The 27894-nt window shown below is 38.6% G+C and overlaps 2 protein-coding genes across 4 annotated transcripts in view; both read left to right on the top strand.

The window, feature by feature from the left end:
* LOC107590145 (forkhead box protein P4-like) overlaps positions 1 to 27894 on the top strand; it is an 86264-nt gene that overhangs the window by 55036 nt on the left and 3334 nt on the right. For all 3 annotated transcript variants that reach the window (XM_016278752.1, XM_016278754.1, XM_016278753.1), the window contains 10 exons: positions 607 to 702; positions 2574 to 2678; positions 9771 to 9858; positions 13029 to 13112; positions 16136 to 16337; positions 16444 to 16520; positions 16785 to 16886; positions 22566 to 22687; positions 24252 to 24318; positions 27241 to 27413. In XM_016278752.1, coding sequence (XP_016134238.1) covers positions 607 to 702; positions 2574 to 2678; positions 9771 to 9858; positions 13029 to 13112; positions 16136 to 16337; positions 16444 to 16520; positions 16785 to 16886; positions 22566 to 22687; positions 24252 to 24318; positions 27241 to 27413 — 1116 coding nt within the window. The remainder of the gene's footprint in view (positions 1 to 606; positions 703 to 2573; positions 2679 to 9770; positions 9859 to 13028; positions 13113 to 16135; positions 16338 to 16443; positions 16521 to 16784; positions 16887 to 22565; positions 22688 to 24251; positions 24319 to 27240; positions 27414 to 27894) is intronic.
* Positions 26866 to 27894, top strand: part of LOC107590146 (myoD family inhibitor-like) — a 44077-nt gene continuing 43048 nt past the window's right edge. The window contains exon 1 of the mRNA XM_016278756.1: positions 26866 to 26876. The gene's annotated coding sequence lies outside the window, so the exon portion shown is untranslated. The remainder of the gene's footprint in view (positions 26877 to 27894) is intronic.

Below are 27894 nucleotides of genomic sequence, written 5' to 3'. Positions count from 1 at the left end.
TCAGTGGAAAATGCACAAGCATACTTTGTAGTCCACCTGATAAATTTTTTTTTAAAAGTCAACGACATAAGTCAAGAATATGAAGGGGGACAAAAAAATGTGTGTGTGTTATGTATTATATGTATATTTATTTAATCAAATCATCTGCAGCAGGCAGATACTAAAATCTGTGCATGGGTTGCAACTACAAACAGCTAATAAGTAACAACTAACAGTATATTGAAAATAAGCAAACAAAAAAGTGCTATAGATATGCTAATGTATTTTAATGTTAATGTAATAACTGCTACATGACAGATTTCATAAAGATATATTTTTGTCACGCATGTCATATTTCAAGGTTTCTGTCGTCAGTTGCCGTTTGATGAGCTGATGTAAAATGCCTGGGTTCATTTGATATTTGGTGCTCGTGTGAGTTCCTCAGAACATGGCATGCCCTCAGCATGACTGACGCCCCTGTGCCAGTTCAGCATGAGTGTGTGTGTGGAGTGGGTGAAGGTGTACTGTGATAATTTAATTGAGAGATGAGCAGGTGTGTGTGTGTTTGAGAGAGAAAGAGAGAGAAGTGGTCCTACTGGGTACTCAAGCCTTCTTTCCATTCTTAAGAGCAAGACTCTTTGAGTGGATCTCCTCCTTCACCAAGGAGTCCAGTGATGAGCATCTCATGCCTTATTCCAAAGGCGCTCTCCTGCAGAGCACCCAGTGAGTAACAAACACACTTATGTAAATATACACAAGGTTACCTATCCATCTAAATGAGGACATACCTTAGACTGCTATTGTTGTTATTGTTATATAAAAGTAATTTATCAAACCTTCACAGGGCCAGCCCCCCTTTATATATATATATATATATATATATATATATATGTATGTGTGTGTGTGTGTGTGTGTATGTATGTGTGTGTGTAATTAAGTAAAATGTCAAATTAAATTAAATATAAATGTAATAAAGCATAAAGTAAAATGTAATATTTATTAGCTAATTTATGAATAGATTGCATAAATATATAAATAAAAACTCCAAACAGCAAAAGGTTTTTTATCAACATTTCTGTTTTTAATCAAGTTTTTAATTAACTTTTGCAGTTCACTTAAATTGTGCTGCAGTGTGACGTTTATAGCAGTTCTGTGGATCTTTTGTGTAATATGGCCATTTTTCCACTGGTGGGGCCTCCAAACTACAGCTAAATAAACCCACACACACCAGCAGCACTAACACACACCCCACCCTGTCATGCTACATGGACATGGCTAAACAGAAAGAAAAGCGCGCCTTCCATCATGTTTTCTTCTAACACTGTTCTCCCTGACTTGGCCTAACACATTTACACACAAACACACACAGACACGCAACTCAAAAGGAAAGAAAAACTGTGTGGTGAGGCTAATGCATGGCACATGTGGACAGTGTGGTTGCCAGTAGTTTGTAATGTCTAGCGCTCGAGCAGCTTCTGAATTGCGTGGGCCATCCACTGCCAGCACATCTGATGAAGAGGAGGAGGGAGCGTGTGTGTGCGCCACATCAGGAGGGCCTCATCTGCTAGCAAGCTGCTTTATATTAAGCAGTACTCTGATGTGGAATTGGGAAGAGTTCCCCAGGCCTTCAACCACCACAAGCCGCGCTCCCCCCCCTTTATCCCCCTGCCCATGCTTAGCAGCAGTCAGACACATGACGAAGGATTCTGTGGTCCCTGCCCTCACAAAAAAAACCAAGCTACATGCTAGCCCGTGGCGGTTGGCCAGGCCCAAAATGAAAAATTGCTGGATGAGACTGCTGGCGGGGGTTCGAGGCTGATCCGTTATGGGTCTCTACAGAAGCCGGGGCCAGAGAGACCCGAACCAGACTTCTCAGCCACAGAGCACACAGTGGCTGTATCTCAAACGAAACAAGACCGTAGCATTTATCCCCAGGCCCCACCAGTAGGCCCTGTCAGCACATCAGCAGCCACCTTATCCGTGCTCCCGCCGTTACGAGAAATATCTGAATATCATCCACGTTCATTCGTAATTAGATGGCGGCTTGTTGTTCCTGGCTGCATCTAAGGACATTCGAACCTGCGTCGTAGTACAAGATGCTAATACAATGATACGCGCTTACTATTGGAAGCCTGTCAGTCACAATTATGGAAAAGCTGTAATTTTTTACATTTACCAGATCCAGTTGAGCTAGATTTGTTCGAAGCTTCCTGAAGGACTGGCTCAAAGCTATATCGGCTTTCCCAGACAGGGAATGTTCGAGACTGTTTCCATTGCTTCATTGCTTTGTATTGGTTGCATGTGTGAGGCTACCATGCCGACTGCCTGAAAAAAAATTATATTGACCCCAATGGGTTGTTTTGATTAAGAAAGCAGGCATTTAAATTATTTTAAAGAAAAAAGATATTTAACAGTTTCCACAAAAGTATTGAGCAGCGCAACTGTTTTCAACATTGATAATAAGAAATTTTTTGAGCAACAAATCAGCTATTAAAATGATTTCTGAAGGATCATGTGACTCTGAAGACTGGAGTCAAAGTTCAGTGTGACATAATTTATAGTTTGACTAATCAAATCTTTTTTGTCTCTTTCAGCTCGACTCATGAGGAACACACGGCCTCTCACCCGCTCTATGGACACGGCGAATGCAAGTGGCCTGGCTGCGAAGCGCTGTGCGAGGACATGGGCCAGTTCATCAAGTGAGTGACAGCTGTCCATCAAATTCTACTTCACAAGCATGTAATGTGCTACATTCATGTCAAACCTCGTAACTCATGTAAAACCCCCCACTGGGCAGCAGAGCATTCATCATTACCTGCTGTGTCCCGCAAAACAAGTCTGTGGCTGTTAGCATTTCCCTCTGTCAGTGTGCATTCATCCTTTTTTCGATGAGCTTGCAGATCACTTGTAAACTAAAGGCCTCTTGCTCTGAAGTAAATGTGGGGATGAGAGGACAGGCAATAAGAAAGCCGGGCGACTGACAGCTGTGTTCAGGTGTGATGTTTGAACAGACCAGAGACGAATGAATTCCACAGAGAGGTGGGGGGTGCAAGGTTATTGCTGGAGAGAGCGTGAGACATTCACCAGTGCTGTGGGACTGTACTCGTGTATGAAAAAAGAGAGCTAACGCTTGATAGACAGGTATTTCACAGTCATAGAACACAATCAGAGTAAACTAGAGTGCACTCTGTTGAGCTGCTACAGTATGTGCAATAACCTTATAATTATTTATCACCCTAAACCCTAGTACATCCCTACAACTTATTTTATTTTATTCTATTCCTATTCCATCTATAGCACACCTGTACATACAATTTATTCTTTTTTTGTGGTTTATATTTATGCATGTGTATTTTATTCACATCTCATTTTTATTATCTGTGTGTTGTTGTTGTCTCAGTGTACTGGAAGCTTGTGACACTATAACAAATTCCTTTTATGTGCAAACATACTTGGCAATAAAGCTCTTTCTGATTCTGATATAAAATGGTTCACACTAAAATATAAAGAATATTATTATTAATAATAAGAGGTGTTTCTTGAGCACCAGATGTGCACATTCAGATTTCTGAAGGATCGTGTGACACTAAAGACTGGAGTAATGCTAATTTCACAATATTACTGTTTTTACTTTATTTTTGATCAAATAAATACCTTGGTGTGAGCATAAACACATTTTTTAAACAAGCTAAATGTTAGTCAATGTTAGTGTACAGTATACGGCTAAATGTTTAAAATCATTTTATACTACTGTTTCTTTATTAATAGATTCCAGGTGCACAACATTTTTAGCCTAGAAAAAGTTATCTCTAATGTGAGTGTGTATTGTAGACCTTTTTTTGTATACTAATACTATTAATACTAATTTTACATATTAATTAAACTTTTTTACACTAAAGTGTTGATAGACTAAAGTTAAACAAAAGGTACACTAACTTTGATTCCTTTTGGGTCTGTTAATTTCTGAATTCAGATGGTGACAGTGTGCAAATTTCCAGAAATGAACTGTATGGTTTTCACAAAACTTTTTCCCAAAGGTTCAGCTTAATACTTTTGCACAGGAAGCTAGTTCACACATGCACCACTTGTAACCATAGAGACAGATGTTCTGTTCCCTTCCTGTTGACCCGTCCAGTGGAGTAGAGGAAAAGAGTGTGTGTGTGTGTGTGTGTCTGATCAGGTAGCTGCCCACAACTCTTCAATGCTGTCAGAGGCCGATTAGCTCCCCGCTCCCATAATTCCGCCTCTCCATCCCTGAGCTCTCCACTGCTGGGTCAAGCAAATTGTTTTCACGCTTCGTTAGTGGTTTACTTAATTAGCTCATTTACAATTAGAAGCTTTTGTTTCTTGGAAAAGAGTAAAGACATCAAAAAGAGGCTCCCTCCCCTCCCCTCCTCTATCTCCCTTTTCCCAATCTTCTTTCTTCTCGCCATCTCTTTTTCTTTGCGCCTGTGTTTGCCAGTTTGGGGTCTTTAGGGATGCTGGGGGGATGAGAGGAGATAAAGAGAGGAAGAGATCAGACAGGGAAGGCGATGTAAACAGTCCCATTGTCTCTGTGTGTTAAAATAATGAGACTTCACAGTGGAAAGTCCTGACATGTCCGCCTGTCACAGTGGTGCGAGCCAGACTGTTGCCGCTGCCGTTGCCCCAGTGGACTCGAGGCTCGCAACGCATGTTCTCGCTGCTGTTTATTTTCTCTCCCTCAAACACCTCCTTTGATATCCGGCAGGTCAACTTCGTCTGTTACAGTAGCCGGGTGTTCTTGTCCGTTAATGAGTGGTGGTCACTTCCCTGCGTGTTTATTTCCTTTGACGAGATACTAGGCCCTCACATCGTCTTTTGACTCCAGAGCTGTGCTTCCTCGAGGGGACCGCTGTATTGACAGGCCGGAAAGATGTGTATGTAAATTTCCTTTGGTCGTCCCTGGCGACAGGGGTGAAGAGCGTGTTCGGTGCACGCGGGCGGGAGCGGGAAGCGCGTATGATGGTCGCTGACACGCACATCAAAGAGCCGGAGAGTCTGGGAAAGTTTTAAGAGTAAAGCTGTTGTTTGGTTGCGCGGTGTCTCATTTCACATAGCCTCGGGGAAAGCAGAGAGGGGGGGGAGGACACAAGATAAGAAGGGAGGGAGTGACAGATATTGCCATCAATGCTGTGCACCGTGGCCTAGTCAGAACACTTTAGTCATCGCTAAAGACAGGAAGAGAGGAGTCTCTCTCTCTCTCTCTCTCCTTCTGTTCTTTTTGACTATTCTATAGCCCCATCTGGCTGCCTGCCACTTATAGTAGGAAATGAGGCCCTCATGGAATCGGTGCCCGCCGAACGAACGCCCACCATTCACAAAGCTCTACACATCCCTTGCCCCATACATGTTCAGTTTGGGTAATTTAAAAAATGCTTTCAACTTCCAATAAGGGGACATTCACACAGAATGTTTTTTGTTTTGCACTGCTATTTTAATTGCTGGTCTATGTAAACATGCACTCGATGGATGTTTTTGACCGTCATACCCCGGTTTTCAAGATGAATGTGGTGTTTTTAAACAACCATGGTAATTTTGATCAATTTGAACTGTTCCTTTAGGGAGTCAAAGGTACAGAAGACATTCATGCAATATGAAGGTTATATATTATATTATATATTTTATATTATATTATATTATTATTAGGGATGTAACGATTCACTCAACTCACGATTCGATTCACGATTATTTTTTTATTTTATTTTTACAAAATTAGATTTAGGACTAATTATAAATTAAATGTGTCCTTTTATTATTGCTTGGACAAAATGCTGCACATTTCTTTGTGAAATTGAAATATAACACTATAATAATATACTAATATAGCACTTGCATATTACTGCCCTTTTGTTGGTTTTGATTACTTATATTGTCCTCATTTGTAAATCGCTTTGGACAAAAGCATAGGCAACCACTGCATTTTAATCACAATCCAAACAAAGATGCTGCATACATGCAACATGAGCAGTTTTTAATCTAAATTAGATTGTATAATTTCGAAATTTGAAGCAAAAGCAGAATGATTTGACTTCAGTTTTGTGAAACTATAAATAAAAATATCTGCGTGAAACAGCAGAGCTGAATGAGACGTAGATTCATTCTCTGCCAGCAGGTGGCGCTTAAAGCGTTTCCTGGTTTCCGCTGTAAACAAAGCAGCGCTGCACTTATGAACTTTAATATGCATTATACAGAGGCAAGATGAAAAGAAAAAATACCATCTAAACTTTTCTAAAGACAGTAAGTTCCCCTCAGACATGCATTCATATAAACTCCTACACCTATATGAATCGCGGTTTGTTTAGCATCTCAACCGATTTGAATCGTCACATATTTTAATCTATTTTCAACCGGCTCGCAGTTAATCGTTACATCCCTAATTATATTATATGATGTTATGTTATGTTGTTATATATATTATATTATATTATAATATAATAGTGTTGTCCTGGCCATATAAGCACCTCTTTTGAGGTAAAATAATTATCAGTTGCTACTATAACACACTAGTGATGTTCACCCCGCCCCCTGCTTCTTCTGATTGGTCCAGTGTTTTGAAATGAAACATGATGAGCTGGCCTGCATGTCAACAATTGATCTTGTTATAAGTTGACTTTGTTTCTTGTGGTACTCATGCGTAAGCCGCAGAAAAAAGAGGCAAAATCTAGCAAATGTTTACATAGAAAAACTATTAAAAAGCACTCCAGTTAAACACATACAACACGAACCACTGAGAGTGTAGTACGCTTAGCACTGTTTAACGCCATTTTATATATTTTTTAAATCCTTTTCCCAGAATTCAGTGCAAGAAATGCTGAAAAAAAGTCTTGCCAGTTTCATCTGGACATAATAGGGACACTTTTTATTTTGAGGTAAAATAATTATCAGTTGCTACTATAACACACTAGTGATGTTCACCCCGCCCCCTGCTTCTTCTGATTGGTCCAGTGTTTTGAAATGAAACATGATGAGCTGGCCTGCATGTCAACAATTGATCTTGTTATAAGTTGACTTTGTTTCTTGTGGTACTCATGCGTAAGCCGCAGAAAAAAGAGGCAAAATCTAGCAAATGTTTACATAGAAAAACTATTAAAAAGCACTCCAGTTAAACACATACAACACGAACCACTGAGAGTGTAGTACGCTTAGCACTGTTTAACGCCATTTTATATATTTTTTAAATCCTTTTCCCAGAATTCAGTGCAAGAAATGCTGAGAAAAAGTCTTGCCACTTGCCATCTGGACATAATAGGGACACTTTTTTTCCCCAGATGAAATCTCTTGTGTTCTCTTTCTCTCTAGCTAGAGTAGTGTGTGAATGCTAAAACACTCATTCGCTCTTAATCTTCATCCTGTCTTTCTCTCTTTCGTTCTATTTCACACACTCTCATCCTGAGATCTTTAATGATGTTCAGTTTTCTCTGGCATGCCAGAGCGAAATGTGTTGGAATACTCAGGCCCTTTGTCGGGACTGGCTTGTGACTTTTTTTCTGTGACCGTTGTAAATGCTCCTCAAATCCCGGTCGGGGTGCAGGGAGTAAACACTGCCTCATTGTCGGGTCTCTCGGAAAAACGCTGCTACTGTTTATTATGAGCCATAAAACTTGTGGTCTGTTCCTTTATTCAGAAAGAGAGAGAGAGAGACTGGGGGTGTAGAGGGGCAGAGGGAGAGTAAGATGAGATCATGTTTTTGTTATTATCATCATGTGCTTGCAGGGAAAAAATGTCTATCTGCACCTGGATTAGTCGAGTGGGTGACATCATTGTTTTTGTTTAATTTCTCATGAGAGGGCGAATGCGCACCCCTCTTTTCCTTCAGTCGGACATTCAAAACGGTCGTGTCATGCACCGGGTGTCACTGAGATAAAGCAGGCCGGGATCATGAGGATGATTGCGTATTGCGAATGTTAAAATTCTGCCACTTACACTCACTTCCGTTTGCCGCTCTCCCATCGTGAAGAGAACTAAACACGATGGGCCGCCCACGCCAGAGAGGAGGGTGCTGAAAAATGCAGGAATTCCCTCATGAGAATGGATGAGATTAACTGCACCAGTATTAAAATTACAATCAACTGAGAATTATTTTCATGGTGTGGCAAATAACTGATAATTGGCTGATATTCAAATTTTGCCTATAGAATTTAAAAATGAAACATTAAAAGCTACATTTATTGAATTTAGGCATGTTTGCAACATTATAATGTACATTATCAAAAATGGATGTTAATTTAGTAATATTTTTAAAGATTAAATGAAATATATAATATTGGCCAATACTGATAACTTTTGAATAAAAATGTGAATATAACGGTATGGTACTGATATATTGTGCATCACTAGATTATATTTTTAGTCTGGGACAAATATGTAAAGTAATCCTCAGGAAGATTTTGCTTTATAATGCTTCCAGAAAGGGATATCTTATCTTCTATAATATATGCTCTTGTGACCCCTGACCTTTGAGTCATTAAACCTCACCAGGTGTGTTGTTAGAAGGTGGGAGGGGCCACACTAATGACATCATCGCTCAAATGCTTCATGACATCATCGTTTGGATATAGGACTGTTTATTGGATTATAGAATTGGGTTTATATGTGCAGGGGTTGACTTGTTGTAAATAAAAAGTGAAGGATGAGACAGATGGCGTGAAGGAAAGATCCAAGATCGCAGACCCTAGAGTTCATCTTGGTTTACAATCTGACACCATGACTTTAAGCTCTTACTTTTCTTGTTTCGATTTTTGCTTTCTCATTTGGTTCTCAGCCCTGCATCATCTGTTTGTTTTGTTGTGTTTTGGATTGCTTCATAAAGAAAACATGACTTGAATAACTATGGGCAGAGCTCACCCATCTGAAGCAGCGCTTGATGAGTAAAACAAATGAAGTCATATCCAGGTGGGGTTTTTTTTTTTCTTCCCTTTTTCAACTCCCACTCAGTTCATGGCCTACAGCACTTTCTGACAAAAAAACAAAACCGTTTCCAAAATAATATCCCACTCCAGCTGCATTTCAACTGAATAACAGAGACATTAGGACACTCGTTCAGACCTAATATAGAGAGACGTTCATGTCTAAAGTTATTTTCTTTTCTTTCGATGAGTGACAGTAAATACAATAAAACTTATTTTAGTTTTTTTGACTTTCAGCAAACAGCATGGTCACATTCGCTCATATGACACAATCCCCAGCGGAAAACTCTCTTTCCACATCTTTCATGTCCTAATATTGTTTTTATTTTCTTGCGAGAGGAAATTGAGTTAATACGCCTAGTGAAAAGTGTATTTTCGAGGGGAAATCTACTATTGTTAGGGGCTTCCTCTGAGAGGGCCATTGTGATCCCAAGAGAATTCCATTAAATGTTTCTTCTCCAAAATGGAAAAATAAACTGTTATCTGTGCTCGTATTTTGATGTGGCTATTTGTTTATGTGAAGTCATGGTTTGACGCCGCAACTGGATCTCTGATGCCTCAGTGACCTCTGTATTTGGGTTTAAGTGTGTGTGTCGTCAGGACATGACGCCCGGGTATGTACAGTAGTGTTGACATCTTAGCATACGTGGCACAAACTTTGAGACAATCCCAAAAGGCTGAGACACAGCCGTATAGTGTGTGTGTGCACTGTATCAGGCAGGTCAGCGACACGGTTTGTGGCAGATGGTCCAAATATGCTTACAGATCTCCCTCTGGGAGTTTAGATAGGGTCGCGGATTGATCTAGTAGACTGTGTATCAGGATATGTCATCACATGTTTGCATTTCTCTCTCTCTCTCTCAGGCACCTGAACAGTGAACACGCCCTGGATGATCGCAGTACGGCCCAGTGCAGGGTCCAGATGCAGGTCGTTCAACAGCTGGAGATACAGGTGGGATGCGCGCACAAATGCAAAATCAACATTTCTCTAAAAATCTTGCAAACGCAATATTCAAGCTGCCCGACTATCTCTTTTCCTGTGTTTTCATTTACATTTATGCATTTGCCAGATGCTTTATCCAAAATATGTTTTGGCCTTGTAATTATGTTGCAGTTACAGTAATTGTCAACTTTAGAGGATCAAGGCTTGAATTTGTGTTTACCAATATGGTGCACTGATGCTGAGACTTGGTCTTCCAGAACTCTCACCTAGCTGGCATGATTTTCTGCCCATTACATGTCACATGAGTTGATAGAGATCACTGGAGCTTGTAAAAGGAAGAGTGATGTAGAGTGTGGTGCGAGAGAGGAGGCCAGAATATCAGCCTTTGATGGATCCCAATTAGAGAGTTTCCCAGCACCTCTCTCATCCCTCATGCCGCGGACTCTCGGCAAGCACCACGGGCTGCCTGTCGCGCGCATATACACGGTGTCATCTCTAATGAGAGAGCTGATAAGGAGAAGGGTGGACATGGGAAGTGCTAGAGACTTCCTTTGACCACAGACACCCTCTGTGCTCTGCTTCACTCTCCTGATGTTGGCCAAATTACAGTCATTTTTCTAATCAGAGTGGTTTTGTTATTTTCAGTAGGGCAGCACTATTAATTTGAAAATAACTGATATTACTATTTGGTTGTCCCGATTAACTGCTACTTAAAAATAACATGGCAATCAATTATCATTCAGTTAGCATTTAACTGTCCCTTAAAAAAAGTAAATTCTTCTTCTTATGATTAAATTCAATTGTTATATTAACTACATTTTTAAAATAATGATTTAAATTTAAATTAATATTTAAATAAATGAAAAATGTGAAAATAAATCACTTGTCATAATCAACAAATATACATTTGAAACAATAATAATAATACAATTGAATTTAGATTTAATTTTAGATTTATTCGTTTAAAATGTTCCTAACCTTTTACTTTTTCTTTTTTTAATCGCAGTCCCATTATAATCAGAACAAAACACAAACAAACAGAAAACATAGATGCTGTATATAAATTATTATTGTGCAGTGTAGACTTTGTTGATTATAATTGGAGAGTGTGCAAAAGTCCACAATGTTTCGTTAATTTTCAATTTTTGTTATAAATTTAGGAAGAATTTGGAGGAATTTTCTGTCTAAGAGAATGTACAAACAAGTGATATAGGGTGCATTTCATTGTAAACATAAATCATTTATGACTATGTTATGTGCTATGTTTAGTGGTGGATGATGTTTTATTGTCCTTGTGAGTAATTTGTTTGGACGCAGAGACTGTTAGAAGAACGTCTAGTGACAGTTAGGATTGGCAGACGCTGACAGGACATCGGTCGGTCACATTAGGTTGCATTAAAGAGACTGTTCGCTCTGGGGGAGCTGCTCGCCCTTTTCAAACACGCTTAAATAAAATGTAACATGTAACCTTACTGCGCCTGCAGTGGTAGAATTTCTCTGCTTTTGGAGCTGTAAATCAACATCCCTTAAAAAAAAATCTGTCTCGTGGACGGGCTTACATTGAGACGGGCACTTCAGACCCTCCAGCTTTACGTGGCAGAACAACTTCCCATCATGACTGCCAGTCAGACAGACCTGGTAATTGGTCAGTTTCCCTTTTCTTTCCACGCCACCTCCCCTCCATGTTCTCAGTCTCGTCTCATTCCCAAAATAAACCCCTCACAACAAAGTGTTTCAAAAAACACTTCCCTGCCAGGCACGCGGGCAGCGAGCTCACTTTGTGTCCCGCAAAGCGCGTTTAAACACGTGTCCAGATCGATGCAGGGTGATGAGAAGTGACAAGAGAGTCAGTCCACGTCCAAGCGGATTTCCTCTTACGTCTACCTCCGTCCTGTCACCTACTCTACCCCCACCGCCCCAATGCCAACCCAGACCGACCAGAACCACCCTTGGCCAACCTGCTGTCTCTCCCAGCATACCAGCTCAGTTTTTGACTGTTTTTATTACCAGGCTGACCAGCATGGAGCTTATTAAACACACACATCAGCTAATGGGTGAATAAACAGCCCAGATCTGTGGATGACTTCAGCAATACCAGGCATAGCCGCAGAGCACCAGCACAACACAACAATAGTCTAATCGCATCCTGAGATTGATTTCATATTGTGGGGCTTTTATTTTGACCACCCAGAAACCTTAGCATCACCTAGCTATGGCCAGCAACCATACAATAATACCTTGGCAATCCTAGAAATGCCACATTTGCCGCATTTTTTTTATTTTAATGTACACTCTATATTGAGCAGTAAAATGCAACAGTGTTTTTCTAGCACTTTTGGTGCCACTGAAGTGTATGGTGCCAGTCGCAGAGTGTTCTGAGGCAGTGTGTCGCCCCCTGATTACGAGGGGCCGCCTGCCTCCACACTTCCTCTAAATGGCGGTTAGGAATGTCAAACGAGGACGAGTGTGGTTACAGGGCAAGTGTCTTTGAAAGAGCCGCAGCAATCGAGAGAAAGAGGGAGAAGGATGGTGAGAGAGATGTTTTCTCCCGGAGGTATCAAGAGCTGTGAAACGGCATGTCAACATCCCTGTGAGCTGACTCCGTTAACAGGCAGAATGCAAAATTATCCTCACAAGAGAATATCTGAGTCCCTCCCTCCTCCTCTCCGCGGCGCCCAAAAGAGCGCTACACACACTATGACGACACTTAGTTTTCAATGTGCTGTATTGGCATGACAAATAATTGTGCACTTATGCTGCCAAAGCTTTAGCAGCTGCGTACAGAGAAAACAGTGTGGCACAGAAATAGTACAACATAATATACATAAATTAAGGAAAATTAAAAAATATTTTTAAATTTTTAAATTATATATATACATATATATATATAATTTTTTGCATACACATGATTCAAAAGTAACATTTCTGTATAATATATATATTGTTATTTATTATATTTATCAGTAATAAGTGTTTTACTGTTTCAGGCTGGTTGGATGTTTTGATACTGTAGCACCACAGAGTATTACATTTTTGAAAAATCAAACCACAAATGACCTTCTTGTAGCTGTCAGTGCACTTTAAACTGGAAACATGGAAAAAAGTAAACACTTTTACATATTCGGTTTATATAAGAAAACGGCTTTTTTCTAATATATGTGTATATGTGTGTTCCCTAGTTGGCCAAAGAGAGCGAGCGTCTGCAGGCCATGATGGCCCACCTGCACATGCGTCCGTCAGAGCCAAAGCATTTCAACCAACCTGTAAGTTCTTAACTTCTGTCTCGTTCTTACTTCCTCTGATAACTTGTATTTTGATAGTGTGTCTCATGTTTTTCATGTGAAGTAACTGTCTGGCACGGTATGATCAATGAATCAGTTGTGTGAGGCAGAGCGCTCTCTGTTGGAGAACGGCGGAAGTGCTGTGCTCTTATCTGACGTCTTCTTGGATCGTGTTCCTGGAGAGCAGCTAAACTCTATAGTCTCAATGCAGATTCATACATTTACCTGTTCAACTTATCCTTGCACTTTACAAAAACAAGCCTAAGCAAGCAAGCCATTAAACACCTTCAACTCAAATGTGATGATGGACTCTTTTAGATTGAGTTCTCTTTGAAGCAGCTACAGCTGGCCTGCTTTCCTCCAATCCACTTTAGAAGAGTGTTTTTGTACTTAAAGACGCTTGTATTTATGCCACAGTGTTTTGGGCTAGACTTTCTAGATATTCCACATCGCTGCTTCACATGCAGCCATCACAATGCGTTTCCCCCTCAAGCCACCAGCTGCCTGTGCAATTATTAGGAATCTAATGAATATTTCATGCTGAGATTGATGAGTAGTCTTATTAAAATACGAAGATGTTGAAATTAATTGTCAATTAGAAGTGGAGTGTCTTCATTTGAGGGGATATAAATGAAGGCGGAGGGCGAAAGTAGGCCGCGTCTCCTGTTTGGAGACAAATTCCATGGATCAGCCACCATTAGACGGTAATGGGAAATGGTGACCGGGCCGGGCCGAGCGACCTAGACGAGAACGAGGGAGAGAGAGAATGAAAAAATCATAATTGTGAGTGTGATCAAGAGAAATAATTAGCATTAAGTGGTAAGGGTGAGCATTAGGGCGGAGCTTAGCACAAGCTCAAACCCGTGTGTGGCATTGACCGCTATTAAGATCGTTGGGTGTTTGGCACAGCAAACTGGCACAGCTCCAGCGTTAATTAAGTACCTGTTAAACCATTTTGCTCCCGTAATTACTGGAGATGGGCCAGGTTGGCTCCTGTGGCAATGAGAATGGAGAGAAAAGAGGGCTGGCGCTGTTTAATTCGCCATATTAGCGTCAACCCCCGCTACACCCGCCCCTCCTCGCTCGCTGCTCACACGTGCACATGATGGTTTTAATTAGAACAAAACAAGCAACCCCGAAAAAGACTCCCTGAGCGATGGGGAAAGCTGTTTCCTAGCGCTTTGTGCCCACCGAAGCTAATTGGGCAGAGCAGGGCCACAATGAGGCCCTGCTCATTGTAACCGCAAGCGTTGTTTGTTGCCAGATTGTTGTTTTACCCCCTCCTACCATGTATCGCTTTGTTTTGCTCCTCTTGTGTGGCTTTAATTGCAGACAATGTGTCACCGAGGAGCCTCGTTTGTGCGCCCGTGCCCGCATGTGTCTGAGAAATGCGATTTGTGGGGTGCTTTGTTTGAATTTCACTGGGTGAACGGGATCATCTTATAATGGAGTCACTGTGCCAACTGCTTTTGGCATGAATGTGCTGGCAAGGATCGCAGGATGTGCTTCTCACAGCGGGAGACCAATGACAATTTGAAGATGATTATATTTCCTGGTTGGTAATTGCAATGCAGGAGATTACTGTACACAACGCAGATGATGCGAATTAGAATCGAGGCTGCGCTGAGACTTAACGTGTGCCAAATAGAGAGAGAAGGGCATTTGTGTTTTGCGCTGTCATTGTTTCGTGCTATTTCTGGTATTATGTATATGTGTATAAATGTATGTTTATGTAAAGAAAAAAAAAACAAGCAACTTAAAAGTAAACAACATTAATAATCATTTTATATATCGAATCCAATACAATGTTTCTTCTTCCCAAACATAACTTTTCAAGTTTTAATGCATTTTTTTCAATATTTACGTGAATAATACATCTATAAAAGCTTATAAACTTATGAAATTTGACACTTACAAATACACTGCAAATATTATTAATAGTATTATGTATTATAAATGTTATTATTTATAGTAAATTATTTGTTTATACATTAGAAATTATTGTAAAATATAAATACATAAATTAATAATATTATTATTATAACTAATTCCATCATTATTATAATTGGATAATAAACATTTCGATTTTTGGAGTGAATTTTCAATGTTGTGTACACTCTTAAAAATAAAGGTTCTTTACTGGCATCGATGGTTCTATAAAGAACCTTAAACATCCATGGAACCTTTCAAATGCAGAAAAGGTTCTTTATAGTCAAAAAAGATTCTTTAGATTTCTAAAATGTCCTTCAAAATGGTTCTTTTAGGAACTGTTCACTGAAAGGTTCTTTGGGGAACCAAAAATGGTTCTTCTATGGCATCACTGCAAAATCACCCTTTTAGGACCTTTAATTTTAAGAGTATATGTCTCATTTGGTATCATTAAATTATAGTTTACTAAGTATATAATATATACTAGTATGAATTACCTTTCAAAAGTTTTTTTTTTTTTTAAGAAATTGATACTTTTATTCAGCACAGAAGCATTAGTTTGATGAAAATTGACAGTAAAGGCATTTATGATTTAAAAAAAGATCAAATAGATAAAATAAATGCTACTCTTTTGAACTCTGTTCATCAAAGAATACTAAAAATGTATCATGGTTTGCTAAAAAAATATTAAACTGCACAAGTATTTCCAACATTGATGATAATAAGAAATGTTTTAAGCAGCAAATCAGCATATTGGAATAATTTCTTAAGGATCATGTGACACTGAAGACTGGAGTAATGGCTGCAGGAAATTCAGCTTTACCATCACAGGAATAAATTACACTTTGAAATATATTAAAATAAAAAAATAAACTTTAAATGTATATTAAATAATAATAATTAAACAATAATATTTCACAATCATATCAAATAAATGCAGCCTTGATAAGCATGAGCATCTTCTTTTGAAAAAATGTAAACCTTTTGAATGGCGATATGATTCGCTACTGGGGAACTCATTTTGATTGGTCGTTTTTATTGTAAATAAGTTTTCAATTTTGTTTCCTCCCGTTTAGCTGAACCTGGCCTCTAGCATGTCGCTGTCAAAACGAGAAAGTGAGGGGTTTCCTGAGGGCTTGCCTCATCCCCCCACCTCTGCCGCAACTCCCATCACCCCCATGAGGCAGGGACCCTCCGTCATCAGCTCCTCTAGCCTGCACGGAGTCGGGCATATCCGTCGGCGCAACTCCGACAAGTTCTGCACCCCTATCGCTTCAGGTTAGCGTCCCCCCACATAAAATCTAGAAAAGCTGATCTTACTCTACATATCACTTTATAAAACACTGAAATATATATATGAAATAATTGTGTCTGTCCGTTACAGAACTTGCACAGAATTGTGAATTCTACAAAAACGCTGATGTCAGGCCTCCATTCACCTACGCCTCCCTCATACGACACGTAAGTCAGATCTGGACTGTGCGCTCTGTGCTCCAGTGCTCTTGAGCAGAGTTCAGAGGTGTGTGCTGGTAACTAAGGATTTATGCGCATCTTTTAGCTCAGTGTCAGTCATGCTGAAACGTGTGCGGCACTATCCATAATGCACTGCCTGCCCGTCTGGAAACAGTCCATCAGCTAATGTCTTACTAATAACAGCCATTTGGATCACCTCTTGACACTTGCTCACTTTCTCTCTTCCATTCTCTCTTGGCTTTATTCAACCAGGCCATTCTGGAAACCTCTGACCGACAGCTGACTCTAAATGAGATCTATAACTGGTTTACACGAATGTTTGCCTATTTCAGGAGAAACACCGCAACATGGAAGGTAATGTCCCATCAAGTGAAAAAGTCAATACATTTTGCACAATAATACTTGAAGTACTACTTGTTAACGTTCCTATTCATCGCAATGGCAGGTGCTTGGCTACCGCAGGAACCACCTGACGTTTTACACACATTACCGTTGAAAAGTTTGGGCTCAGTAAAATGTATACTTTTATTCAGCAAGGATGCATTCAATGGATTGTAAGTGACAGTAAAGACATTAATAATATTACAAAAGATTTATATTTCAAATAAACACTATTCTTTTGAACTTTCTATTCCTCAAAGAATCCTGAAATCACAGTTTCCACAAAAATAATAATATTTCAACATACCATTTTTAATAAGAAATTAAAATAAATTAGCAAATTAGAATGATTTCTGACGGATCATGTGACTCTGAAGACTGGAGTAATAACTTCAGAAAATTCAGCTTTACCATCACTGGAATAAATGACATTTTAAAAAATATATTATAACAGAAATAAAAAAATTACTTAAAATTTTGATAATATTTCACAATATTGCTGTTTTTAGCATATTTTTTATGAAAAAAAGACATCTTTGAAATTAATTTTAAAAACCTTACCAAACTCATACTTTTAAATGGAAATGTAATTCTTGTGATTCATATATTGCTTACAAAAATCTAAATACACTGCTAGTTTCAAATGGCTAGTAATATAGGAATTTGCTTACCAGCTTAAGCCTGACCCATGGTTTTGCACCACTAAAGCCAAGCAATTTTTTTGGCGTGCAAATGCAGTAAACTAAACTCCTTTGAACTAAGTATGAAATATTATTCTGCAGCGTTTTGGTGGGGTTTATTTATTTACATTTTTGTTCAGTTTTTACATTTTTATTGTAAACTCTATTTGGATAGTTTTGTGAATATTTTATCTCACATCATCTCAACAGACCTTTATACCATCGGAAACTACCAGTCTACAGCAGTCATGCTTGCCTTCTAGCAATGAGACAAATGGGGTCCTTCTTTTATAAGTCTCACAGAGATAAAAACAGAGCAACAGACAGCCCATTGTTCAACATGACCCAAACAACAATAAATCCACCCTTCGTGCCAAGGGGTACAGCGGGTACAACAGAGATACAGCCTTCTGTATAGTTCCAATAACAGTGAGGTTATTAATGACGCCTGGCATCACACCGACAGCCAAGTTACGACCTGGCCATTCCCAGATCTATTTTTCTTTGTTTTTTTGGTGTCCTGATGTGCTCTGCTTATTGTTTTGATTGTGTTATGTGGCGTCGGGCTGCCTAATGGTGTTTGGTAGGTGGGAGCAGGAAGTTCAAGTCTGACTCATTCGAGATTTCCTTTGCACTCCGTGCTATAACTTTCACTAAAAAGTGGCAAAACTTCTCCATTTCAGTTATGCAAAAATCAGTCAAATGGCTGCTTACTTTGTGTATGCATATACCAACACAGTCTGTGTTTTATCAGTCAATGGACACGTAATGTTGTAACTCTTATCAGACAGTTTAATTTGAAGCGGTTGATTAGCATGCACCCCGCTGGTCCACAGCCGGTTCTGTATCAGCTCAGCATCTCCTGACCATCTCCGACATGCCACACTCCACTGGATCCCGCCACAGCTGCTATCATCCCTCTTTCCTTGTCCACCTGTGTGTGTTTTGACCCCAAGCTTTCAGCTGCTTTAATCACATGACGCTCTGTTTCATCCCACCCGAGGGGGGCAGAGAAGATACCAGACATCAACAAATGCATGAACGGGTGTTGCGTGTGCACATTATAATATAAAGAAAACACTTCAAGTCCAACTTTATTGATGAAGCATATTTAAAAAACAGAAGCTGAACAAACTTCCTATTATTATTATTATTATTATTATTATTATTATTATTAAAAAATAATATTAGTAATGATATTATTTTTTAATAATTATAATAATAATAATGGGAATATTCACTACAACTATTCATTTTAATAATTAATATTATTGCTTAATAAAAATGTCGAGATATAAAGGTATGTTTAGATAATTAAAAAAAGTAAAAAAATAAATAAATAAAACGTTTAAGTTCAAAATGGTTATTGATTAACTATCTTACCTTTTGAAATGTAGCCTCGAGTCATAAAATAATACAGTAATTATATATATATATATATATATATATATATATATATATAGACACACTGTATATCAATAACCATTTTGAACTTAAAAATTTTTTTTTTTTTTTACTTTTTTAATTATCTAAACATACCTCTATACCTTGACATTTTTATTAAGTAATATTTTTCATTATTAATATTAATAGTAGTAGTAATGATGCAGTTAATAGTACAATTTAATTTAATTACAATTAAATGAGGTAATAAATCAAATAATAGTAATAATAAAAACTCTATAACATGGTTAACTTTGATCTAAAAGGACTTTTATGATATTTTAATTATTATTATTAATCATTATTTTATTTTTAATCAACATAATCATAAGTTTTACTTCACCAAGTTTAACTTTTATCTTACTTTTATGAAATTTAGCCTCCAGTCACCCCTCTTTCTCTCTCTCTATCTCTCTTTCTGTCCAAAGTAAAGAGCGGTCATTAAAGGCCCGGGCCGAACATGTAACCATCCCATTTAGTGGGCCATCTCCCCATCACCCTGCTTAGCCATTAGTTCGCCCCTCAGAAAGATGTGCTAATACATCCCTCCCATCCTCCTCTTCCCCCTGTGGTCTAGGAGCTTGGCAAGGTGCTGTCAGGCCAGAGAGGAAACGGACACCGCAAAGAGTAGCTCGTTTCCTGTCAGTCAGTCTCCTCATTAGCCATTCACGTGGCCTATAGCCTGGAGCCTGGACTGAGGAGGTGCTGCCCCACATTCAACCAACACTGGCCCAAGGCTCATTTGTGTGCCTGAGCCTCTGGAGGAGAGGAAGTAGGGAGAGAATCGGAGAAGGTGAGGTGAGAGAGGGACCAAAGGAGGCTGAGGGCATTGAGACAGAACAGCAGGCTAATAGTCTTGAACCGCAGCGGCACCCAGGAGCAGTTAGTGAGCTTAGCCAGTGAGAGTTGAGAGGAAGGAGGTGAAAGTGGCAGGAATATCTTTAACAACTCATTTCACTTTTATGAAATTTAGCAATTAATGGATCCGTCTACTTTTCCTCCTCCACCAGAGCCAGAGATCTTTTTTTCCCCATCCTATAGTACCTTTTCACACTCTCTCTCTTCTTTTTATTTTAATAACTGCACGTTCTCACTTGTCTTCCTCTCTTGCCAGTCATTTGGCCCGGTATTAAATATAGAAATAGAGATGCATGTTCTCCGGTGCTCTTAATGGCCATCTATATTTCATGAAAAGTTAGGTCCGGAGAGTAGAGGAAGTCATTGATCAGTTAAAAGGCGACTTTTATTCACAAGATGGACACCAGCTGGGTCATTCTGCAAAACTGCTGCTATTTGTGTCCCTCATAGACTTAAGTGTAGAGCTGATGCTAACTTTCAGTAATTGCAACGTCCCCTTAATTTTCTTATCATTTATTTTGATAAAAAGCAAATGTGTGGCACTATAAAGATTTAAGTTTTTGCAAGAAGTCTTTTATGCTCACCAAGGCTTCTTTTGTTTGAACAAAAATACAGTAAAACAATTTTTTTTTTTTTTTTTTAGTTTAATATATTTAAAATCTATTATGGCTAAACTAATTTTTATCATTAATACTCCTGTCTTCAGTGTCACATGATTCTTCAGAAATCATTCTAATATGCTGATTTGCTGCTCAAGAAAAATTTCCTATTATTATCAATGTTGAAAACAGTTGTGCTGCTTAATATTTTTCTAGAAATGGCTATATATTTTTTTCTAGGATTTTTTGATGGATGGAAAGTTTGTTTTTAACTTTTTACTGTCACTTTTGATCAATTTAATGCATCGTTGCTGAATAAAAAGTAAATTCCGAAAACTTTTGAACGATAGTGTATAATACAATATATGTATTTTCATGGAATTTTAAAGAAATTAGCTGTTCTATTAATGCAATTTATTAATACCTCAATACATTATTTTTCTCATAGAAGGTTTAAAATCAGAAAGTAATTTATCAATCAGGAAAAGATGTCAGTTTCAAAGAATGACCCAGCTCTAAATGCAGATTTCTCAGCACACCTTTGTCTCATGCACACCACCTGCAATTTTATTTTTATTTTTTATTTTTTTGCTTATGGAGATGTCTGTCAGCAGTTTGTGTAATTCTTTCATTAACTTTCCCATTGCTTTTCTGAATTTCACAGCAGTAGTTTAACTAATGATTGTGTATATAAAGTGGGAGATATTTGTAACCCACACAAAATATTTCATTCCACTTGTACACTGGTACTTTTTTTTGTGTGAGGCCACTAGTATCTAGATTCAACCTTGTCCTTGGTAAGCTGTGTAGCTTTTAAGCCCACTGTGCCTGAAATTGACCCATATTTACTTTCTTAATACATGTTCCTGGTCCTATGAGCGATTCAGCGGTGCAAAAAAAGTATTTTGTAATATCTTTAAAAACTGAATAACCTTAATATCCAGTTTCACTCTGAACTGCAGAACACAGTTTCAAGCTGTACATTACATTTACCTTCGCTGTTCATTTCTAAGCTAAAATGGTGGCTATAGTGTCGTCCCTCATCACCAAAGGAACCGAGACGCATTTGACATCTGCATCAAGCGTGCCATCTTTCTAATATAGCCGCCACCCCTCCAGTCACTCATTCACTCTCACACACACACACACACACAGAGACAGAGACACAGCCAGGCGGCATTTTGTTTATATCTGCAGAGGCTGACCCCCTTTAAATTGCTGCTAATGTTTTAACTGGGAGAATTAGTCTTTCATCACGGATGGGAATGCAAATAAAATCGGTGAGGTGGCAGGCTGAAATTGGGGTCATACTCATTTGCAAAACTAAGCATCATCGCTCCTGCACGGGGAAATTTATTCAAAGGAGGGAGGCCTCGCCTGATTATGGCACTTGTAATTATGGTTAGGAGTGATTCCGGCATCAGCAGTCCCTCCCTCATGGATTCAGAAAAAAAAAGAGTGCATCGGAAAAAATACACAGGATTTAATTATACACGAATTAAAATTGGTAATGAAATTGGGCATGAACAAACTACAAATAGCAGATGAAAAGGAAGGGGCCTCCCTTGGGGGTGTTATTCTAGATAGTGGCTGATTAGTGAAATTTAAAATAAAAAAGCAGGGAGTGGGTTTGCTGATGGTGGAGGGGGGATAGTGCGCATCGTTTCTTATATTTTTGCGTTCAAAGATGGATTTTTTTTGTTAACTCCCCACTGTTATGATGGTGTGGCACCACATTGTCAGTAGAATGTGCACTTAATTGGTTGTGTGTCTGTGAGATGGTGCGGGCGGGAGGGGGACGGGTTCGAGATGGAGAGATACGCTCAGTCTGAGCCGTACAATCTTTTGTGCTCATCATCACATGCACTCTTTTAATTAGAAAGCAGGTATAAGATTTATGCCATTATTAAAGGCTGTTTATATCAGGCCGCGCTATAATTGCGTTTCCAGCAATGACAGCGACGCGGTCGCGATTCTGCTTAAGATACCTAGAGCGTTGAGTCGTGGCTGGAACGGGAGACTGACTACTACTTTTTGCTCTGTCTTCTCTATGTCCCGTCGCTGTTACCCAGAATGCGGTGCGCCATAACCTGAGTCTGCACAAGTGCTTTGTGCGGGTCGAGAACGTCAAGGGTGCTGTTTGGACCGTGGACGAAGTGGAGTACCAAAAGAGGAGACCACCAAAGATGACCGGGTATGTAGACTCAGACTGGTCACCTTTAAAGTGATAGTTGACCCAAAGATTAAAATTCTTGTTATTCCAGATTATTCCATTAAATTTGGTTACATTTTCAGGCATATAATAAAAGTGAATGGGGTCTGGTGTTAAGTCCACCAAAAAAAAAATTTTATTTTTTTCTGAAAAGAGGTGCTCTACCATCAAAAAAGGAGGTGCAACCAAAAATCTAATTAGAAAAGGTGCAGCACTCACTCTCAAAAAAATATCATAAAAGTACTATATTCCAAGACTCCTGAATTGATATAATACACTGGGGGGTGGGGGGGGTTCACTTTTTTTTTTAAGTAACAAGTTAAGTGATATAATGTTAATATACCTTTATTCAGAGTTAAATATATGTGGCCTGTCCATAAAACATGGCCAATAATTGTATATAGATTGACCATACTGTAGACACAAAGACAAAAGGTAACACACAACACTAAAATAATGCAATAAACATTAAGTAAACATAAAATGTAACACAAAACACCCTAATGTACATTACTGATAACAAACATAAAAAGAAACAAAATTATTTATACAAAATATAATGTGATGCATCACACAGGGACTTCTGGGACTGTCCTTTTACTGTTTTTACCTTAAAATATATGATAATTCATAATTTATTTTTACGTTGTAGCCAAACCAAAATATAATTACTACTCACTAATGATCTTCACCTCTGCTGTAGCTCTTAAATCAAATATTGCATCTTGAGGCAAGTTGACCAATGACGTTTGATGTCAAATAGTTGTGCTGCCACTCTTGGCTTTCTTAAGAATGCCTACTGAGACTTTCTTTAGCTTTGCAGACTGAAATAGGAGCCTGTCTGAAGTCATAGTAATCACAAAAACCTGTGAAACACCAGATTAAAACAGCACTTTTTAAATGAAGATTATTTATTGAGCAGAAGTCCCAAAACAGGCTTTATCCCTGTAGTAAAAGCGTAAGCTTGTAGGTCTGCTCTGTAAGTGGGGCTATAATCGTTATTGGCATGTATGATTACCCTAATGGGCTTCCCATCATTACCCTATTACTGACTCTCTAGTCAAAAGCACAAAGGTCTCTTTTGTGCCTTGCCTGCTTGTGTTTGGCAGTGCATGCTTGTGTGTTTGTGCGCCTGTGTATTTTTTCCGTCTGTGTCTACACTGCTTAGGGTACATTGTGAGCAGATGCACCACAGAAAAGCGTGCCTGCTTGCATTTGTACAAACAGATGTTACACGCCGTCTCAAGCTCTGCCAAAGAGACGACGGCAAATTACCCAGCTGACGGCCTGTGCCGCAGATTTCAGCCCTGTAGCGCACCGACACAAAAGCGAACAAACAGTAGTGTGTGTGCAGTATATGCTGTGTCAGAATGCATGTGTTACTCTCGATTGTTTAACTTTTCTATTTATCTCTTGTAAATAGAATAGTGCCGCAGCATTTTTCACGGGTTTGGGAGGTTTTTTTTAACATGCGCTCCGGTCAGATGTGTTTTGTTGTAATCCACACATGTACTTAATCACCCTCTCTCTTTCTTCTCTTTCTCAGAAGTCCCACTCTCGTGAAGAATATGATTTCTGGGCTGGGATTTGGCTCTCTGAATGCCAGCTATCAGGTGAGTGCCTTCATTACATCAAATCGACACCTTTATGCATTCATCATTAAAAATGATGGAGGAATGTAGCCCGATATATTAAAATGTAGATTGTGAAACTCGTCACAAATAACCTTTTTTTAATTATTATAAAAATGTGTTTATTTATAAATATATTATTTAGATTTATTTATATGATTAAATATTTATTTTGTGTTGAGCAAGCCATAGTGACTCGCATGTGAGTGAATCATTCTTTTGAGTTGGTTCATCATTGAATCTTTTGATTGGCTGATTTGTAAATGAATCTTTTAAGCCGTCTCAAACCAGTTCAGAGTCTGGACTAAAGGATTCATTAGCAAATCGGTCTGAATTAGAATTTGCATGGAAAATAATATCTTTAAAGTCATAAACTTTTCTAAATATGACTATACATTTTTCTAGAGCTCAGAAATATTTTGTCTGCTAAATGTTAAAGTAAAAGTCGCTGTAGTGAGATCTGACATGTGAACGAATCATTCTTTTCAGTTTATTTCAATTGGTCTAAATGGTTCATGAGTGAATCTTTCTGAATGAGTAAAGTAGTTGTAAACAACTGGAAAGATCCTGGAAAATTCATTCCTCAGAAAGTGTGGGAATCCTGTGCAGATCTGGGCAAGATCAAGCGCACAAGGGCGCTGATAATAATTTCCTCTTCTAATTAGCTACTTCTCCCAAACCTCCTCCGTTCTCCTCCCTCCATCGCACACGCGCTCCCAGCCAGCCATATGTGATTTATAGCATCAAATATTTGTCAATGAAGGTCACAGCATAAAATTAGTGTCTGTCCTAGAAAATCCATCTGAAACCCACGGTGTCACCGCGACTCTCGTTCTGAGCTTTCGGAGCCTGGCTCTGTGTTTCTGTGTTTGTGTGTGTGTGTGTGTGTGTGTGTGTGTGTGTGTGTTTTTCCCAAGAACGCTGTGTGACGAGACAGAGATGGATCTGGGAGGTTAGCCTTTGTGTTTGAGTCCTGGTCTGGGTGTGTGAGCGTGTGTGGCGCTCTGTCAGGTCTGCGCCCATCCATCTCCTCACAGGACAAGCAGTGTCAGCGCCTGACAAACAAACAGCCCAGCTAATCACGGGCCAACACACACACACACACACACTTCCAGCAGCCTGGCCCAGTTTGTCCCACTCTGACCCCGCAGGCCATCTCTATGGAAATGGAACTGCTCATCCTGAAAAGTCCGCACATAAACTAGCCTTTAACAAAAGATCAGACACACAGTGGAGATCTCTGGCGTGCACAACAATGCCCTACCAAAGTGTGACTCTGCTGTTTTCCATTTGTAATTCCTTGAGTGTGTTTTAGTCTGCATATGGCTGCCTGAAATTGACCTTTTAAAAGTGATTCAACCTGGCCATCTCATTAAACAGGCATTAAGCATCTGTCTATTTTTGCCAAAATCGTAGGTGGCTTCTAGTTAATTATAGTTAAAGGGTAAAAAAATGGCCCTTATTTGGTTCACATCCTTTTAACCTTGTGTGACCCTGATCATCTTTCTCGCCACCACCCAGTCTCCACAGAATCAGAATGGATTTCCCTCAAACTCTTTCATTTTTCTTCTCCCTCTCTCTCTGTTGCTCTTTCCATCGCTCTCTTTCTTTCTCTCGGCATATTTTGGGCAGTCACTACTGTTTGAATTGGCATGAGTACCACATAAAAATTTCAGTTCAGAATAATTTTCCGTTCCACCTTTCCTCATGCATTAAAATATCCATATGCATAGTTGTTTATGTAGATTTGTACTGTATGTAGTAATGGTAATATGAATTTAACATTTACACTTACATGGATGTGCCATTACTTCTGCCTTGGATCTTGAAGTTTTGTTTTTTTTAACAGTTTATGGTAATATAATTATGTGTCTATAAAGCCAGTCTGAGTGTGCAATGTAGTCAACAGAAAATATAGATTTTTTTAAAAAGAAACAAAATAAAAATAACTCAAAATGGACAGCGTAGTTCTAAATAATAATTCAAAGATGAATGATGCAATGAATGATGATATAATTAGGATTATTATAAATAATATTCTTTAAGTTATCATTAAATACATTTTATTGTAATTATATATATATATATATATATATATATATATATACAGTGTAATTATACATTTAAGTACTGAGTAATATTAATTAATTACATGTACTTACTATATGGTTAGGTTTAGGATTAGGGTTTGATTTAGGGTTACTTGCATGTAATTATGCATAATTAATTGTTATTATAATAGTAAGTACATGTAACGTATAACAAAGACACCTTAAAATAAAGTGTTACCTAGCATTTTTTACTAGTGTTTTTTAGAATTTTGGACCCCACTGTAAGTGTCACTATCTTCTGTTACAGTTTTTACCTAACCCCACCCCCCACCCCCACCTCCAATAAAAAAGTTTAAGAAAAGTATTACCAAACAATATAACATACTTTCATGTATTTTATATATTAATGAGTTTTGGAGATGAGCACATGTGTAACAGCAGTGTGAGTTGGTGCGTTTCTGTTTATTTCAGCGAGCAGTCAAGTCTATTGTATGGAAGCGAGGAGACCCCTAGTGGTGACACAAACTAACCTGCTGCACCACTGCTGCCAGATGTCTCTTAAAACACACAGATTATATCTATCCAGTCAGCACATTTATCTTTTAGTAATTCATATAAATGTAAAATCAATAAATATACACTGTTGTCTGTGTAAAGGGGCACCAGAGGGCTTTGTGCTTGATTACACCTTGCATTCATCTTCCTCAACTTACGTACAGTATGACAATATTTTCATTACAGTGACCTTTCAGACAACTGTCAACGATGTCTTATGATTTTACAGCAACATAGCCATCATTGCATCTCTCTTAACTCTTGAGAAAGTCTAAATCCTTTCAAACTGTGTGTGCAGGCTGCACTTGCGGAGAGCAGTCTTGGTCTTCTGAACAGCCCCACCCTGATGAACAACAGCACAGGTGCGAGCCTCAACATGCTGCACATTGGCCACGATGATGTCAGCAGCACTGTTGAACAAGTCAACAGTAACGGCAGCTGCAGCCCTGGACTTTCTCCACAGCAGTACGGGTAAGACTAGTCAACTCCCAGCTGACTGATTACCAGTGCCTTGATTTGTAGTGTGTATTTTCAATGAAAATTCAATGCACTCTTATTCCAAAGTTTGAGATCTGTAAGATTTGTAGAAATGTTTTTGTCACTTTTGCTCACCAAGAAACATTTATTTGATCCAAAAAGACCGTATTGTGAAATAATATTACCATTCAAAATAACTTTTCTATTTTAATTTGTTATCATGTTTTTATTGTGTTAGTTAGCTGTGTTTTTTACTTATTTTTTACCTAATAAAAATAAACCAACTGCAGTTTGAATGAGATTAATTGGAATGCACAATGAAAAAACATGATTTTAGAAAATTGTTAAAAATGGAGTTACCTGTTTTTGCAAATTAACTCTTCATATATTTAAAATGTTTTTTACTTTTGTGATGCAAAACTGAATTTTCAGCAGCCATTACTCCAGTCTTCAGTGGCACATGATCCTTCAGAAA

This window comes from Sinocyclocheilus grahami, unplaced genomic scaffold (genome assembly GCF_001515645.1).
Source record: "Sinocyclocheilus grahami isolate Dianchi unplaced genomic scaffold, SAMN03320097.WGS_v1.1 scaffold125.1, whole genome shotgun sequence".
NCBI classification, from domain to species: domain Eukaryota; kingdom Metazoa; phylum Chordata; class Actinopteri; order Cypriniformes; family Cyprinidae; genus Sinocyclocheilus; species Sinocyclocheilus grahami.
This window is presented reverse-complemented; position numbering and strand designations above follow the sequence as displayed.